Source organism: Sinocyclocheilus anshuiensis, unplaced genomic scaffold (genome assembly GCF_001515605.1).
Source record: "Sinocyclocheilus anshuiensis isolate Anshui unplaced genomic scaffold, SAMN03320099.WGS_v1.1 scaffold222, whole genome shotgun sequence".
NCBI classification, from domain to species: Eukaryota; Metazoa; Chordata; class Actinopteri; order Cypriniformes; family Cyprinidae; genus Sinocyclocheilus; species Sinocyclocheilus anshuiensis.
Window position 1 is genome coordinate 2375527 of NW_015542408.1, and position 16070 is coordinate 2391596.

Consider the following 16070-nt stretch of genomic DNA (forward strand, 5'->3'; position numbering starts at 1 on the left):
CACACTCACACTCACACTCACACTCACACTCACACTCACACTCACACTCACACTCACACTCACACTCACACTCACACTGATTGTCTGGTTCCCCTGAATACTGAATTCATACACCATGGAGATTTTCCATAATAGTCCCCACTGGGTTGTTATAGAAGAAAAAGCATCATGCTTATTACCATACCGTCTCATGACAGAGCTTATGCAATATCATACAGCATCTTACAGATCTTAAAGCAGACTGGCTGTTTGTTTTTCATCTGCTTGGGGATTCTGGAGCTGCAGACTGAATGAATGAATTAATGAAAAAAACGCTTATAGGTCACTGCGTACGATGATAACACTTAAGGCAGTTCAGTGTGCATTAAGTGAACAAACTAAGCTGAATCCAGTGTTGTTATTGTCAACTAAAACTGTAAAATATAATTTCTGTTAAAAAGCTGAAAGCCGAAATAAAAAAAATACCAGGTGTAAAAAAATGTAAAAACTTAAACAAAAATGTAAAAACAAAATGTTGGCAACTAACTGAAAAAAAAAAATGTAAGCTGAAGTACTACAAGATACATAGAAATATGTACAAAAACACAAACTAATAAAAATGATAAAAGCTGAAAAATGAAAACTGAATAATAAAATATTATACTCAAATTGGTATAGGACTTCTTTTGAAACAATTTTCACTCAAAAAGTACTAGTACATTTTACAAATAATTACAAAAAAACAAAACGCAAGTAACACTGAATTAAACATGCAATTTTGAAATAGAAAGACTGCAATAGTATTTTTTTTCTTTTTTTTTTTGTAAAACATACTCCAAAAATCTTAATTAGCAACTTTTTTTTTAAAATACATATAAATAATACTAAAATAACACTGGCTAATTATATAATCCACTAAAATACTCAAATAATCCCTCAGATATTGACAGCACTGTCAATTGGTGTTCATTGTTTTGAGTTCATAGTTTGGAGAATTAAAGATTTCAAGTTATATGGAATTGGCTGATAAATAATGTAAGTAAATTACAATTCTAAAGTCATTTCAATTTCAGTTTTCTTTCTGCTTTTTAACATCCTTTTCCTTTCCAAATATAGATCAAAGACAGAAAATAAAGGAAATGTTATGAGCTGGCCACAAACTAATGTAATGTAACTACTGCAATATGAGTCAGTCATAAATAATATTAGTCCCTTTTTAGAAGTACACTAGTATATAGATGACTTACAAGCTAACAGACATGGACTAAAAGCCATAAACACAGAACCATTTTATTAGCTGACATTCTTTTTATTTGTATTTTGTTTTTAATTAATTAAAAAAAAATAATTTACTTTTTAGTGTAGTATTTTCATTTATTTTGCATCTTTTATGATTATTTTAAAATCCTTTTTATGTAAAGCACTTTGAATTACTATTGTGTATAAAATGTGATATAGCCTATAATTAAACTTGCCATGTCTTGCATATATACATTAGAAATGCCATTATGTTGCAATTTACAAAATAAATGAAGTGAACCAATGAATCATTATTTACCAGGGCACTGCAGACAGAAAGAACTTGGCTGTTTGTGAAGAGGACCTGATCCTGATGTTATTTGGCTCTAGAAGCGCGGACTGACTCACAGCGGACCCCAGGCGTTCATTCGCTTTTCTGACAACACAGTGACTCAGTGAGCCAAGGACCATCGGATCTGTGCCTGCGGTGTGACCACCTACACACATCCAGACCACATCAACGACAAGGGCCAGGTAAACCGCTTCACACATGTGGGCTTTCTATCAATTCTGAGTGACTAAAAGTGATAACAACTAGCCATTGTCTCGGGTTTGTGACTGCTTTCATTTCAAAATCCAAATGCAAAAAAGCTCATCAGAAGATTTTTATGTTAATAGTTGAGACTTTAAAGGGCACAGCCACAATAACATGAGGTTAGTCACATTATGGCAAGCAGAAATGTGGGTCTGTGAGCTGCCATGCTCCTTCATCCGCTTTCTTTTAAGAGAGAGCTCATTAATAATCAAAGACAGCTGCACTCTCTCATTAGCTCCTTTAACAACATTACAGCCTGAGGGGTGAATGAGAGAGAGAGAGAGAGAGAGAGAGATGAGAAATAGGTTTATTCATCCTGAAAAACAAGCATGACTGGAGTAGCTAGACACGCGTTCTTCAAAACCATCTGTGAAATTAACATCAATCCTCTATTCTGACTTAAAACTGAACGTTTAAACTGAAGTAATACTGAAACTTCTTTCTAAATGTTGTAGAATACCTTTTTTTTTAATATTTAAATATACTTCAGCTCTATGGAATAACTCATTTCTATTTGGATTCTAATTGGTCGGTCTTGGCAATAGAGTGCAGCACTTAAGCTCCGGAATAAAAAAAAACAAAAACATTTTCTCCATAAGGGAATTGATTTTGAACGATAATTTATAAATCTTTAAAGACAGACCTATTGTGAGCTATGAGGTTGTTAATCGATGGAATATGCTTTTGTTGAAGCCATCAGTCTGCATTATTTCAACTAATTTTACTTATTTTCTTATTTCAACTTTTTTTAAATAATTGTTTGGTGAAAACTACATTACCCATAAATCTGCAGAGAAACATCCACCAATCAGAGAATCACGACACGTAAATCACGCCAAAAGAACTTTTTAGGGCCTACCCACTCACATGGAGCAATGTTTATGGCATACATATTTGTATACATACCATGCATATTTTGCATAAAAAAAATGTCATTTTGATTATGTCATTCGCAATGTTTCATGGGATTGTAGTTCTTTTCCTCATCAACTTAAAGCCATTAAGTACACACTGTACCTTTTGTTTTTAGTCTAACTTTCAAATACGTTTTTTTGCTTCAAATTAAAGGGGTCATATGATGCGATTTCAATTTTTCCTTTCTCTTTGGAGTGTTACAAGCTCTTGGTGCATAAAGAAGATCTGTAAAGTTGCAAAGACTAAAGTCTCAAATCCAAAGAGATATTCTTTATAAAAGTTAAGAGTCAACCACGCCTACCTAAAACGGCTCGTTCTAACACGCCCCAACACACCTACGTCGCTCTGTGGGAAGATTTGCATAACGCCACCCAAATGTTCACGCAAAGAAAGAAGCTGCAACTTTTATTCTCACTGTAGTATTGTTGCCGCCGCCATGTCCTGAAGACGCTGTGTGCTTCGTTGTGAAAGCGTAACTACTTTGTTTGGTCTTCCAAAAGATATCCAAAAGAGGACGATATCCGCTTAGTCATGCCTAGAGCTGATCCGTGCTGGTCGCTGAGGGAATACAACAGTATGGTGAGGGGCGTAACATTTCCGTCTCACGCTCGAGGTATTCGGCCAATCACAACCCACTGGACAGCTGGCCAATCACAGCACACCTCGCTTTTTCAGACCGATGAGCTTTGTAAAAATCGACGCGTTTCAAAAAGGCGTGGCATAGAGGAGAAACAATAATGTACAGTATGTGGAAAATAATGTTTTTTTTACTTTAAACCGCATAAACACATTTCATTACACCAAATACACAAAATAATGTTATTTTTAGCAACATCATATGACCCCTTTAATGTTTGTAATGCTGTGATTTACCTCGTGCGTGGTTAGTTTGGTTCAAGGTTTATAACTCTTAAACTTGTTTTTAAAAATCCTATGGAAAAATCCTACGGAACCAACGATATGGAAAAAAAGTGGATGGGGACTGTTGCATTCTACGCTCTTAGAAAAAAAGATACAAAAGCTGTTAACCGGGTGCACCTTTATACCTTATTTTCCCCTATAGAGTGCATATTAGTATCTTAAAAGTACTTATTATTACCTAGAGTGTACATATTTGTGTCTAAATGGTACATTTTAGTAACTTAACTTAAACTTGCGTACCTTTTTTTTCAGAGAGTTTTTTTTTCTGTTTAGGACTGCTGTCATTATTACAAAACAAACTCCTGTCATGGTGTTCAGGATCATGTTGCATCACCTTGAAATGGTTTATTGTATGATAATGGCCAAGTGACTCTATATTATTGCTTATTGTGTAATAATAATTGATGATAATACCAGAAAAGTCCAAGCTAGCAAAACTAAACTCAAAATATGACCTTTGGGAGGGGTTGTGACCTCTATGGTGAGTCAATACACTGAAATGACATTCCTTTCCTAGCCTAATCATGATCTATTTCCCTGTATATGAAGCACAAAGCAAGTTATTTAACAGATAAACAAAATTTGCATATGCATATCTCACGCTCAGCGAAGCAAAACAAAGCAGACAAAACTCCTCATTCTGTTTTGACACATGACCACTTGAAATAATTCTTTAAACTTAAGACACCATTCACTTTTAAAGATTATTTTCTATCACAACATTATGCTTATAAACTAAGAGAGACCAACACAGGCCGTTCTGCAGCTGGATAAACAGATGTTGATATTATGTAATAGTGTGTCCATCATATAAGCTATATACACACACACGATTCTACGTGCATCAAAACAGTCACATTTATATATAAAAGCAGGGTTAAAGCTCTATGAGCGCCGCTTTCATCATTTCTCACATCACATTGGTCTAAACTGCTATCAGAAGTGTTATTTATCACATCAGGTGCGGATAGAGCTGTCATTAATTCAATCGCTAACATGCATAGCATCACAAGTGAATCAAGCATTTATTGCAACGAACTGCACGTTTCATGTTGCTTTTTAAACGCGGATATTATCTTTCATGAATAATGTATTCAAAATAAGAGGCAGCACTTACAGATCGATAGGGCAAGTGGTTAAATGCGGATGAACCAGGCAACCGCGCTCTTTACTGTCGGCTGATGTGTGTTTGTGCTTCTGCTGCACGTCTGCGCAGCATTTCCTGTCACTCATCCGGGTTCTTCAGCCGTCTGCGCAGCTCCTCCCTCCCGCCACTATCCGGGTACTTCAGCTCAAGGCTCATGAATATTAAGTGTATCGTGCAGGAACCTTAACGTAAAATAGTTTATATACATATCTATGTAATTAATATTCAAGAACCAGGCCTTCGCTATAGTAGGATTTTTCGCCGCTCCGCCCGCCACTCTTCCGTGTACGTCAGCGGGATATTTACATGTATATGTATATTTATATCTATACATATCTATGAACTGGAAGGTGTTTAATTAGGTCATGCTGATGTTGCTTGGTAACCGTCCCAACTCGTAACATAATTAATATTCATAAACCAAGTCTTATCATAGCAGGATTTGTAAATTTGTAGGGGGATCATTGATTATATCGTATTCTACGCCACCTTGTGGATGAGATTATACGTACATACATAATATACATTTCATAACATAAAAATTAGTGAAAAAATGATGAAACCAAAAACCTAGGAATAAAAAGGTCAACAGAAAAGAAAATAATGGGGGAAAAGTAAGGAAAATTCTGAACTAAATTAAATTGATGCATCCGTTTTAGCAAGTCATTTATTGTCCTATTATTACATTTCTTTCTTTCTACAGGTTTGGTTCTTCATAATATTCTGATAGATAGATTATTTCAAAACCAAGCAATTCTTACATTTATGTAGTCATTTATTTGTCGTTTATTAAAAATTAATATATTTAAATACAACAAACATTCAAAAAAATGACAAAAACAAGGAAACAAACAAAAAGTCCTTTTGAAAATGTACATCATTAATGGGTTTGGTAATGTAATCATTAGAATTACAAATAGTTTTTATTCCTGTAATGTTCAAATGTGATATTTCCTACTTACTATCAGAGATCAAGCAGGTATTTGGTGTACTTGTAGTACACACTTAATGGTTATTGGCTTCATGGCTTCAGCATGGCAACAATACCTCTCTGAAAATGCGACAGTATCTTTTTTTTATACCAAAAAACGTCTCCAAACTCGTCCAAAGGTATCCAACCAGCAGTCACCGACAACCAAAACCACCACTGATGAAACCAGCTCCTCCAGTCCACATTTTATGACCAAATACAACTTTATCAAAATGTGAAGTCCTTCATAGACAAGTCTGTCTAAATAGGCTATTAGCCATCTTTAAGGATTTGGGTTTCTTTAAGCAATACAGTGTTTTTATTCTTTAGCTCTCTCTTCCATATAAAACAACGTCTTTTGTTTTTCATCCATGATTAGCTCTGAATGTCTGTATATGGCGGTGTTATGCGTGACCAGTGTTTGTGGTTTCCAGCGTCTCCTCATAAAGCCAGCTCTCAGTGAAGTTTCCGGACTGCTCCATTAGCTCAAACAGACGCTTGAACTCATCAGGGTAAACATCGCCTGTCATTGTGTCGTCAAGGAAGCCCAGCTTTGAAATGAGCTCTGGTCCACTGCCGGGACTCCATGAGCTTTGGAAAACAGAAGACAAAAGGAAAGTATGACCTTATATAGGTTTAGAGCCTCCGAAATTCTAGTTTGTATCTAAATACAGGTCAGAGTTCATAAACTTACTTAATTTGTTCTATCAGTCTGCTTTTCCTTTTGGCAAGGCATTGTTTCACCATCAAAACCAGAGTGCTGCCGTTCAAGGGAGTCAGGTGAGAGTTAAACAAGTCCTCACGTGGAGTTATCCGCACCAAGCAAAGGTTATCACTCTGGGTTTGCTGTGGAGGAAAAAAAAAAGCGTGTAAATGAAAAACTTTGGAGTTTCTCAGCCCATTTTTTTGATAGCGAGCATAACCTGCAATTAAGTGAGTGAGTGATAAATCTGCACACAATTTAAGATATTTTTGATGAAATCTGAGGGCTCTCTGACCCTCCCATAGACAGCAAGGTAACTACCACATTCAAGGTCCAGAAAAGTACCAAGATGATTGACAAAGTAGTCCGTGTGACATCAGTGGTTCAACTGTAAAGTTACGAAGCTACGAGATACTTTTTTTGCACAAAGAAAACAAAAAAACGTTAATAACGTCTGTCATCACGCCGGATCTGGGTCAGTGCCGGCGCCACCACACGCTCGTGTCATGATACTGTTGTGAACGCGCGTCCACAAGTGACGCAGTAGAGACGAAAATGTGGAATAAAGTCATTATTTTTGTTTTCTTTGCGCAAAAAAAGTATTCTCGTAGCTTCGTAACTTTACAGTTGAACCACTGATGTCACACAGACTACTTTGTCGATCATCTTGGTACTTTTCTGGACCTTGAACGTGGTAGTTACCTTGCTGTCTATGGGAGGGTCAGAGAGCCTTCAGATTTCATCAAAAATATCTTAAATTGTGTTCCGAAGATGAAAGAAGGTCTTACGGGTTTGGAACAACATGAGGGTGAGTAATTAATGACAGAATTTTCATTTTTGGGTGAACTAACCCTTTAACAGATGCTGAATCTTAAAGTGATAGTACTTGTGCCAATACTTACAGTGTTCTTTGAGGAGGGCCTTCCAGACTTCTTGGTTACAGTTAGAAAGGATGACAATGGCTCCTGGTAATGAAGAAGCAGAAATTCACAAACACACCAATCATTAATTGATAATTATTCCCAGAAAAAGGTAACAATAATGCATAAATAATGATAAGAATGTCTCACCTCATGCAGTAACTCAATATCACAGGCCATCTGCCAGAGAACACTGAAAGCTTGGTAGTTCTTATAATCTCTTGGACGGGTCACTAGTTTCTGAAAGAGAAATAAATCATAATTCATACTTGGATCCAGCTTGAAAGCTCAAACCCCTGCTACTTATATAACTTAAACGTTCTCGTAGATTGGAGACATGCAAACTCACCGTGTATTCTTTCTGGCTAATGAACATGATCAACTCCACACGTCCGTAGCGGAAAATGGAGCGGCGCTCAAACAGGTTGTAAATCAGCTTCCACAGTATGTTCTTCTCATTTCTTTGTGTGAAGATCCCCACAATTTTGACTGGGACATCTGCTCAAGAAATGGAAAGAAATAAAAAAACATTTACACATTTATTCCTTGTTCCTTGACTGTTTACTCATTCTCTCATTATTTTCCTTCTTTCTGCCCTTTCACAATAATCTGAATGTTTAGGGCACTAACCTGCTGACCAAGGAACCTCAGAGATGGCAAGGTCAGAGAAGAGCTTCTCTGAGTACATGGCGGGAGGTTTCATGCTGCCGTGGCCGATAGGATCCAGTTTGAAGAAGTCACAATGAACCACATCCAGCTGCCCTTCCAGTTTGTGCTCCAGGTCCTTTTAAGATCAAAGGTTATTTTAGAGGTGTGTTGTTTTTTGATTAATATCTATCGCGGTTACATTGACATTGATGTTCTTCATAATAATCAAGTAAAGGTGAACAGTTGGGAGGAGATTGGATGCGTGTCAGTATATTGGATCAGTGCATTAGGTCTTAAAGGAATAGTTCACCCAAAAATAAAAATCTGCTGAAAATGTACTCTCCCTCAGGCCATCCAAGATGTAGAAGACGAGTTTGTTTATTCGTCAGAAAAAATCTGGATAAATTTAGCATTGTGTAATTTGTTCACCAATGGATCCTCTGCAGTGAATGGGTGCCGTCAGAATGAGAGTTCAAATAGCTTTTAAAAACAATGTCTTGCGAAATGAAAAGCTGCATGTTTGTAAGAAACAGATCCATCATTAAGATGTTTTTAAACCATTTCTTCTGGTCAAAATACCAGTTAATTATCCATAATAATGCTTCCTCTAGTAAACAACACTTAATCTGTGTCATGAGATGACTTTTTCACTGAAGAAAGCAGTATTACGGACAGTTGAATATTTTAAGTGGAAGCAACAGTTTGAAGTTAAAACTTCTTATTTAAACAAACATTAAGCTTTTTACTTCCTGAGATGTTAATTGATGGACTGGGGTCACGTCGATTATCGTGATGTTTTTATCAGCTGTTTGGACTCTCATTCTGACGGCACCCATTCACTGCAGAGGATCCATTGGTGAGCAAGTGATGGAATGCTAAATTTCTCCACATCTGTTCTGATAAAGAACAAACTCATCTACATCTTGGATGGCCTCAGGGTGAGTTCTGAATAACGGTTGTAGTTTTAATAACAATCCAAAATATATTTACTTAATTCAGTAGGGGAAATAGGGAACATAATAGGAAAATAAGTTAATTAACTTGCAAAATAGTCTAAAAATTAACATAAAAAAAAGAATTGTGATAAGACTGTGGATTGTCATCCTGCCTGAAAAATACTGTGCTTTGATATTTTTGCCATATTGCCCACCTCTAGGTTATTTATTAGGGAAATAAAAGCTGACAGTGAGCAGAATGAGATTAGATCATTTCGGATGTCTACCTTCAGCTCAGTAAGGAAGTTTGCATCACTTTCCAGGGCAACTACTCTTTGAGCCCCACGGTTCAGCAGAGCGCGTGTCAACACCCCAGGACCTGCGGACAGACACAAAACCCAAATTAATATTTTTTACAAATACTGACAGCATTAAATTATTAGTTGAGGAACACACACCTGGGTTACACTCAAATATAACAGCTTTCCTATCATCAATGTCTCCAGCGAGGTGGTCGGTCACGATTCGTGCGAGGGAAGGGTCTACGATGAACCGTCTCAGGTGTTTACAGGCCAGCGCTTTCTGTGTGTTCTCATCCACATCGCCCAAATCTAAAGGATCGTACCGGCAGAGGGGGCGAAACTGACCCTGCAGGGGCACGGCGACAGCAGAGAGGTTCCTCTGAACGCCTCCTGAGGATGGAGAAATTCGCTCTGGTTTGCCCACCTGAGCCGGGGTCTTCCTTGACCCGGAGGGGAATGGGTCTAGAGAGTAAGTTCTCACAGAGGTGGACAAAGTCCTGTGTTTAGTTAAAGGCAGAGCGCAGGGTGATGCAGATCTTGATGTTCCACATAGAGTTCTTAAAGTCAGGACAAAGAACCTACATCCTCCACACGCGGCCATGATGACCAACAAGCTTGAAGCCTGAAATCATATAATATGCAATTAAAATAGTAAATCCAAACCTCACCAATGTATTTTTTACTGTAATATTGTTGCATTATATATATATTGAAAAAAATGTACGCGGCTTGAAAGAGTAACCCTATGTGTTTTATATAACATGCATTATATAATATTAATATATTATTTATAATATGCATTATAGGCAAATTCATAACATACAGAACTACACAGGCTTCCAAACCCTTTTGACATATGGATTTCCATTAAAAATTCCAATAAAATAATTTGATATAGATTGTAATCACAACGAGCCATTTGTAACAGATTTAAATAACTAGATAAGCATCAATACATGATTAATGCACAATGCATCAATAAATGCACATTTGGACCTTGGCTTAAATTCATCACATTACGTAGACTACTATAATCCTGTCCCATGCTGTGGCAGCAAAACGTAACGTTACTCGTTAACTATCAGTCTCTCCTGATAAAATAAACACATGCAGATTGTTGGCAACACATTTATAGATAATTTGAACCCAAACTAACCTCAAATAATACAGTTCTTGTCCACGGGATCTACATTAATGAAAGCTGCGCAGCACGCGCGTCTGTGACATTGATGCCCGCATGTTGTTGACCCGATTGTTCCGCAATCCTATTGGTGCGGCGCACAACGTACGTCATGTTGCCGCGACTCGCCAAAATACTATGCTGATCAAGAATGCGTCAGTTTTGCGCATTCTTGGATGTCTTGCTATTATTATTCTATTATTTGTTTTTCTGTTATTCTAATATTATTATGTGCAGCAAGCATTCGTCTCAATATAAACTATTTATACATATATAAATAATTATGAAAAGATCTGATATGTGGTGAAATGTGCTGTAGTGAGCTTCGGCTTTTTAATAACCTGCGCAGTGCCGTGTTAAGTTGACAGTCATGAATACAAACAGGGCATTCATAATGTGTATGAACTGTATGTCGGCACATGGACGCTGAATTCGAGTGATGATATTGTTGTGATATGATGGCTGTGAATATGGAGAGGTTTGTCAGTGAGGCTAAAGGAAATGGTTTGCGTGCTCTGCGTGAAATCAAAGCCGGTGAGGTGATTCATTCATGCGAGCCGTATGCATTCTGCATAGCCAAAGATTTCTTGAAAACTGCCTGCCAAAGTTGTCTCAAGAGGTAAGAAACCATATGTCGTGCTTAAATATATTACAGGAAAGTACCATGGTACTGCTATGTATATTTTTGGATATATAGCCTGCAATGTTTGTTTTGGACAATATATCATGCTAATACATGTTTTTGAACATGTGCAGTGGTGCCTCTGATTTTATTTAGGAAGATAGTGACATGGTACCATTCAGTGCATTTCTACCGAGGGGAACCCCCCAGCAACGTCGCTTAGCCCCTGCCCCTCCGGAGGTCTGTGCACGCCACTGGTACCATGTGTGTAAATGACAGTATATGCACTGCAGTACCATGGTATTTGTGGCTGTACTACTTTGTAAAGGTAAAAAGCAAAAATCTCTGCATGCTTCTCTTCTCTTCTGTCGTATTACCTATGTTTTTGTGATATGAAATGAGTTTGTATGATGACTGGATTCAGAGCAATCATAAACTGATGCAGGAAAAAATGCACGAGTTATGCATGACACTTCTGAGTGTGGTCTCTAGGGGGCGCTGTTGCTCTTTATCTGATGTTGCTGCACTTCGAGTTCTTTTACACGACCTGTTGTCCGACATTAGACTGCTGTTTACATTGGCTACCTAAAATAAAATAATCTATAGTATAAAGACTGTACACATCTTTTGGATAAGAAAAAAATACCCTTAAACTGCTTTTAAATGGCTGAACTTTACTTTTAGTGAAGGCAGTTTTAGCACATCTCGACCCTCCATGCTAATTGACACGATGGATTCATCCGTTTTAGCATGTTTTTTTTTTATTAATAAAAAATTTAATTAATTAAGTGACACTATAGTTTTGTGCATTTTTATGTATAATAACTCTACACAGTTTGTAGTTTTTGTTTTGAGAAGCTTGTGTAAAGTTTACAGAGACTGTTCAGAACAGCATACTATTCATCTGCCATGTGTAATATATAGAGAGAAAGAGAGAGAATATAGATATGTTGCTTAATTTGACCTTCCATTCCAGTTTGATTATGCAGAATTCATATTAGCAGTGGTAAGATGTAGGCCTAATTCCTCTATGATCAAAATTGTAACTAAATTAAAAACGGCCTTACATAAGATTTGATATAAAACACATGTATACTGTAGATATTCTTAACTCATGGTATTTTAATTATATGTATATAAAACTAAAAAAAATCACATTTCTTTTTATGATAGCCTTAACTCATGGTAGTCTAAATATAGATAATTATTTAAAGACATGTAAAATATACATTGCATTCAGCAAAACCTACAAAATGATTAATCATGATTAATCTCATTCAAAATAAAAGTTTGTTTACATACTATATGTTTGTACTGTGTAATATTATGTATTTATAAATACACATGTATATATTAAGGAAAAATATGTTAGATGTATATGTAACATTTATATTTATACATAATATAAATTAATTACACGTATAAATATATACACATATATATATATATATATTTTTTTTAATATATATATACATACAGTATATGTGTGTGTATTTATATACACATAATAAATATACACAGTACACACACATATAGTATGTAAACATAAACTTTTATTTTGAATGTGATTAATCACGATTAATCGTTTTGCAGCCCTAAAGCATACACATGCATATACTGTTTATATACTCAAGTCATGGTAGTTTAAATATATTTATGGAAAAATTACATATTTTATATATATATATATATATATTTTTTTTTATCATAGTCTTAACTTATGGCTGTCTAAATATATAGCTTGCTACCGTTTGGAATTTTTGTTATTGCATAGTGCACTGCGGACTATATGACATACTATTTTTTTAGATGATTGCACTGCATCTGTATTGTAACATGGCCTAGCCCTAGGGAGTACATATACATTCAGTGAAGTTCACAGAAACAAATTACCTCAGAGTCAGAACTAATTCACCAGTTTACTCAAGTTGCACCAACACTGACAGAGCAGTTAAGCATTAATCTGCTCCAGATTTCTATTCAAATATAGGCCAAATTCAAATATAAGCCTCACTTTTCTATGTTGCGCATCAGAAAACCAAGGTTTGTTGTTGAGAGCATCTGTTGAGAGAGTTTATCAACTTCCGAAGTATCACTGTCATAAGTCATTTTGTTAAAGGTTTCTTCTCGTGATCTGGCGGTCTGGCTTGTTTGTTGTCATCATTGCTATTCATTTCAGACACGTACTGTATTTTCATTTTCAGAGTGTAATTTTTCCTCTCGCCGAGCGGAAAGCGTGTGTAGGATGATGCTGTAATGAGATTGACGTTACTAGCAGATGTGCTGTGATTTAATTCACACCAGCTTTTCATGCCCTCTCTGTAGCCTGATCATTCCTGACGCTTGATTAGAGTCTACAAAACTCTCAGAGCTCACAAATACTCCTGCACGGTGTGTGTCGAGAAAATCATACAGTAGACCTCAGCAGCCAGAGACAGTGCATAAATGTTGAGATTGTTTCTGTATTCCAGTGAACTGAGTGAAAATTGGCATCTGTGGTTCCGTGAAGAACCTTACCATTGCAGAAAAGGTTCTTTATTGTGGAAAAAAGGTTCTTTAGATGATTAAAATGTTCTTCACATTAAGAAAAAAAATTTGTCTTTTAAAAACCGTTTACTAGAAGGTTCTTTCTGGAACCCAAAATGGTTCTGCATAAATGTAAATGTTATAATATATGGCTACTAATAGGGTATTCTGGTGTTTACTAGGCTATTTTTATTCTCTTAAGTCAAAAGAGTCCACCCTCAAGACTCTGTTTGATGATCTCTAGATATTGATCAGGTCCCTCTTTGGATGTAAGTCCATTGTATTTTTCTACGTGTGTTGTAATCCGCTGTCTGAAAGCTGTGAATCCAATCCCTTAGAAAAGTAAAATTTTTAGTGATGTTTAAAGGAAAAGTTCACCCAAATTCGCTCACTCTCAGGCCATCTAAGATGTAGATGAGTTTGTTTCTTCATCAGAACAGATTTGAAGAGATGTAGCATTACATCACTTGCTCACCAATGGATCCTCTGCAGTGAATGGGTGCCGTCAGAATGAGAGTCCAAACGGCTGATAAAAACATCACAATAATCCAGAAGTAATTCACATGACTCCAGCCCATCAAATGACATCTTGTGAAGTGAAACGCTGCTTGATTGTAAGAAACAAATTCATCATTAAGGCATTTTAACATCAAACCATCACTTCTGGCCAAATTACCAGTCCATATTCTAGAAAAACAGTGCAAAAAGTCCATTGCCTGTTGTTCTTTCACATCAAAATCTACCAACATATTTGTTAAGAACAGTTTCGGAATGTTTTCGCCTATAAACAGTGCTTGATCTGTGCATATTTCTCTCCTGATTTAGATGAGACTAAGCAATATTATGGATAAAAGACTCATATTTTAGCTAGAATCAACCGTTTGAAGTTAAAAACTTCTTAATTATGGATTTGTTTCTTGCAAACACACAGCTTTTCACTTCACAAGATGTTAATTGATGAACTGGAGTCATGCTGTGGATTATTGTGATGTTTTTATCAGCTGTTTGGACTCTCATTCTGATGGCACCCATTCACTGCAGAGGATCCATTGATTGGTGAGCAACTGATGTAATGCTACATTTCCCCAAATCTGTTCAGGTGAAGAAACAAACTCATCTTCATCTTGGATGGCCTGAAGATAAATTTTCAGCAAATGTTCATTTTTGGCTGAACTATTCCTTTGACGGTATCTGTGTTTTCCACACTATTATAAGACTGTTTTTTTGGAATTGGTGTAGATTTTTCTGTTGCGCACATATATAAGCACATTATAGATATGTGTTCACAGATGTGTCAAACATTGAAATCACTGTCTAAAAGTTGCCTGTCTGTGGTAGTTAGAGGCGTCATTAGTTTCAGACTGTGTGCTTTGACTCCAAGGTGTCTGTCACAGAACATCAAATATTTCTCACAGGTAATTTAAGTAGGCCTACTTTATTTCTTAAAATATTTTTAAACGAGGTTACACTAATTCTCCCGTGCACTTGTTTTTAGTGTCATGTTCTGGAGTTGAGTAAACACACGCACCCTAAGGTATCCATTCTCGCCCTTTTTCTGGTTCTCTCCCTCCTCCTGCTCTCTTTTATTCATCCGTTCCCTGTCTAGGTATTAGTTGCCATCTGCTTTTTGCCGTTTGGCTGGTCGGGGCGGCTGTTCATCATATTTCAGGTATGTCATTTTCCTGAGTCCCGCTCAATGCTTTTCTGAGCGTGACCTTGTGGATTGGATCTTTCCACTTGAGAGGGAGGGAAAAAAGCAGACAAACAGGCTCGGAAGACAGTCATTTCTGGCCGGGGATTAGTGCTTCAGTCCTGCTGATAACCTGGCTCGTCTATAGAGAGCCGTCTGCATGGAGAACACTGGGGATGAAAAGAAACGCCATGGAAACAGAACGTTAATAATCCGCTCAGAAGAGCTCTGTATTGTAATGGTCCCTGACTGCTGCTCTGAATAAACCCAAAGATGCTTGTGCTGTCGCAGAGCTCAAAGAACTGATTTTACAATGTGTTCAGAAATGAGCACTTTAACTCTTTACAGATGATGGTATCAGATGTTACTACTACGATATTCAAAAATATACCATGAAAATAAGTTAGTAACAAGATTAACTATTTTTTTTAAACAATTATAAAAATGCAATATTCAAAATAATATTATGTAAAATAAATGATTTCTTCATTTTACCATATTTATCATCTTCATATAATTCCAATAAACATATTTATATATATTATTATATATTTATGTCTATATATATATATATATAAAAAAAAGTAAAATACTCAAAATATTACCATTAAATATTCAAAACGTATGTACATTAAATAATATTATATATGAATGTATTTTACATATTTTTAAATATAATTTTCAAAATTACTATAAAAAATAATGTCAATTAAATTGTATTAAATTGAATTGTATTTTTTACTTACATTTATGTATGTAGAGAATTTTGAATATATTC

At 36.1% G+C, this 16070-nt stretch overlaps 3 protein-coding genes across 5 annotated transcripts in view; 1 reads left to right on the top strand and 2 right to left on the bottom strand.

Annotated features, from left to right (window-relative positions):
• Window positions 1–4857, bottom strand: part of cnsta (consortin, connexin sorting protein a) — a 25541-nt gene extending 20684 nt beyond the window's left edge. The window contains exons 1-2 of one of the 2 annotated variants that reach the window (XM_016492446.1): window positions 4767–4857; window positions 1538–1715 (exon numbers count right to left, since the gene is read on the bottom strand). The gene's annotated coding sequence lies outside the window, so the exon portion shown is untranslated. The remainder of the gene's footprint in view (window positions 1–1537; window positions 1716–4766) is intronic. The other variant, XM_016492445.1, reaches the window with a different exon arrangement.
• Window positions 4858–5555: 698 nt separating this feature from the next.
• Window positions 5556–10526, bottom strand: LOC107693164 (dimethyladenosine transferase 2, mitochondrial-like). The gene is made up of 9 exons (XM_016492448.1): window positions 10431–10526; window positions 9431–9896; window positions 9260–9351; window positions 8020–8173; window positions 7739–7887; window positions 7540–7629; window positions 7372–7434; window positions 6461–6612; window positions 5556–6357 (listed from the first exon to the last, which is right to left on the bottom strand). The coding sequence occupies exons 2-9, from the start codon at window positions 9873–9875 to the stop codon at window positions 6171–6173; spliced, it is 1332 nt and encodes a 443-aa protein (XP_016347934.1). The 5' UTR covers window positions 9876–9896; window positions 10431–10526; the 3' UTR covers window positions 5556–6170.
• A 305-nt stretch (window positions 10527–10831) lies between these two features.
• The window catches only part of smyd3 (SET and MYND domain containing 3), a 186867-nt gene continuing 181628 nt past the window's right edge, over window positions 10832–16070 (top strand). For both annotated transcript variants that reach the window (XM_016492449.1, XM_016492450.1), the window contains exon 1: window positions 10832–11073. In XM_016492449.1, the coding sequence (XP_016347935.1) occupies window positions 10910–11073 (164 nt within the window). In that variant the 5' untranslated portion in view covers window positions 10832–10909. The remainder of the gene's footprint in view (window positions 11074–16070) is intronic.

Excerpts from the sequence above, each read along its gene's own strand:
- LOC107693164 (XM_016492448.1), bottom strand. The coding sequence starts at position 9,875 with ATGGCCGCGTGTGGAGGATGTAGGTTCTTTGTCCTGACTTTAAGAACT. Across the intron at positions 9,352-9,430 it reads TATATTTGAGTGTAACCCAG|GTCCTGGGGTGTTGACACGC; the intron begins GTGTGTGTTCCT and ends GTCTGTCCGCAG. Across the intron at positions 8,174-9,259 it reads ACTTCCTTACTGAGCTGAAG|GACCTGGAGCACAAACTGGA; the intron begins GTAGACATCCGA and ends TGATCTTAAAAG.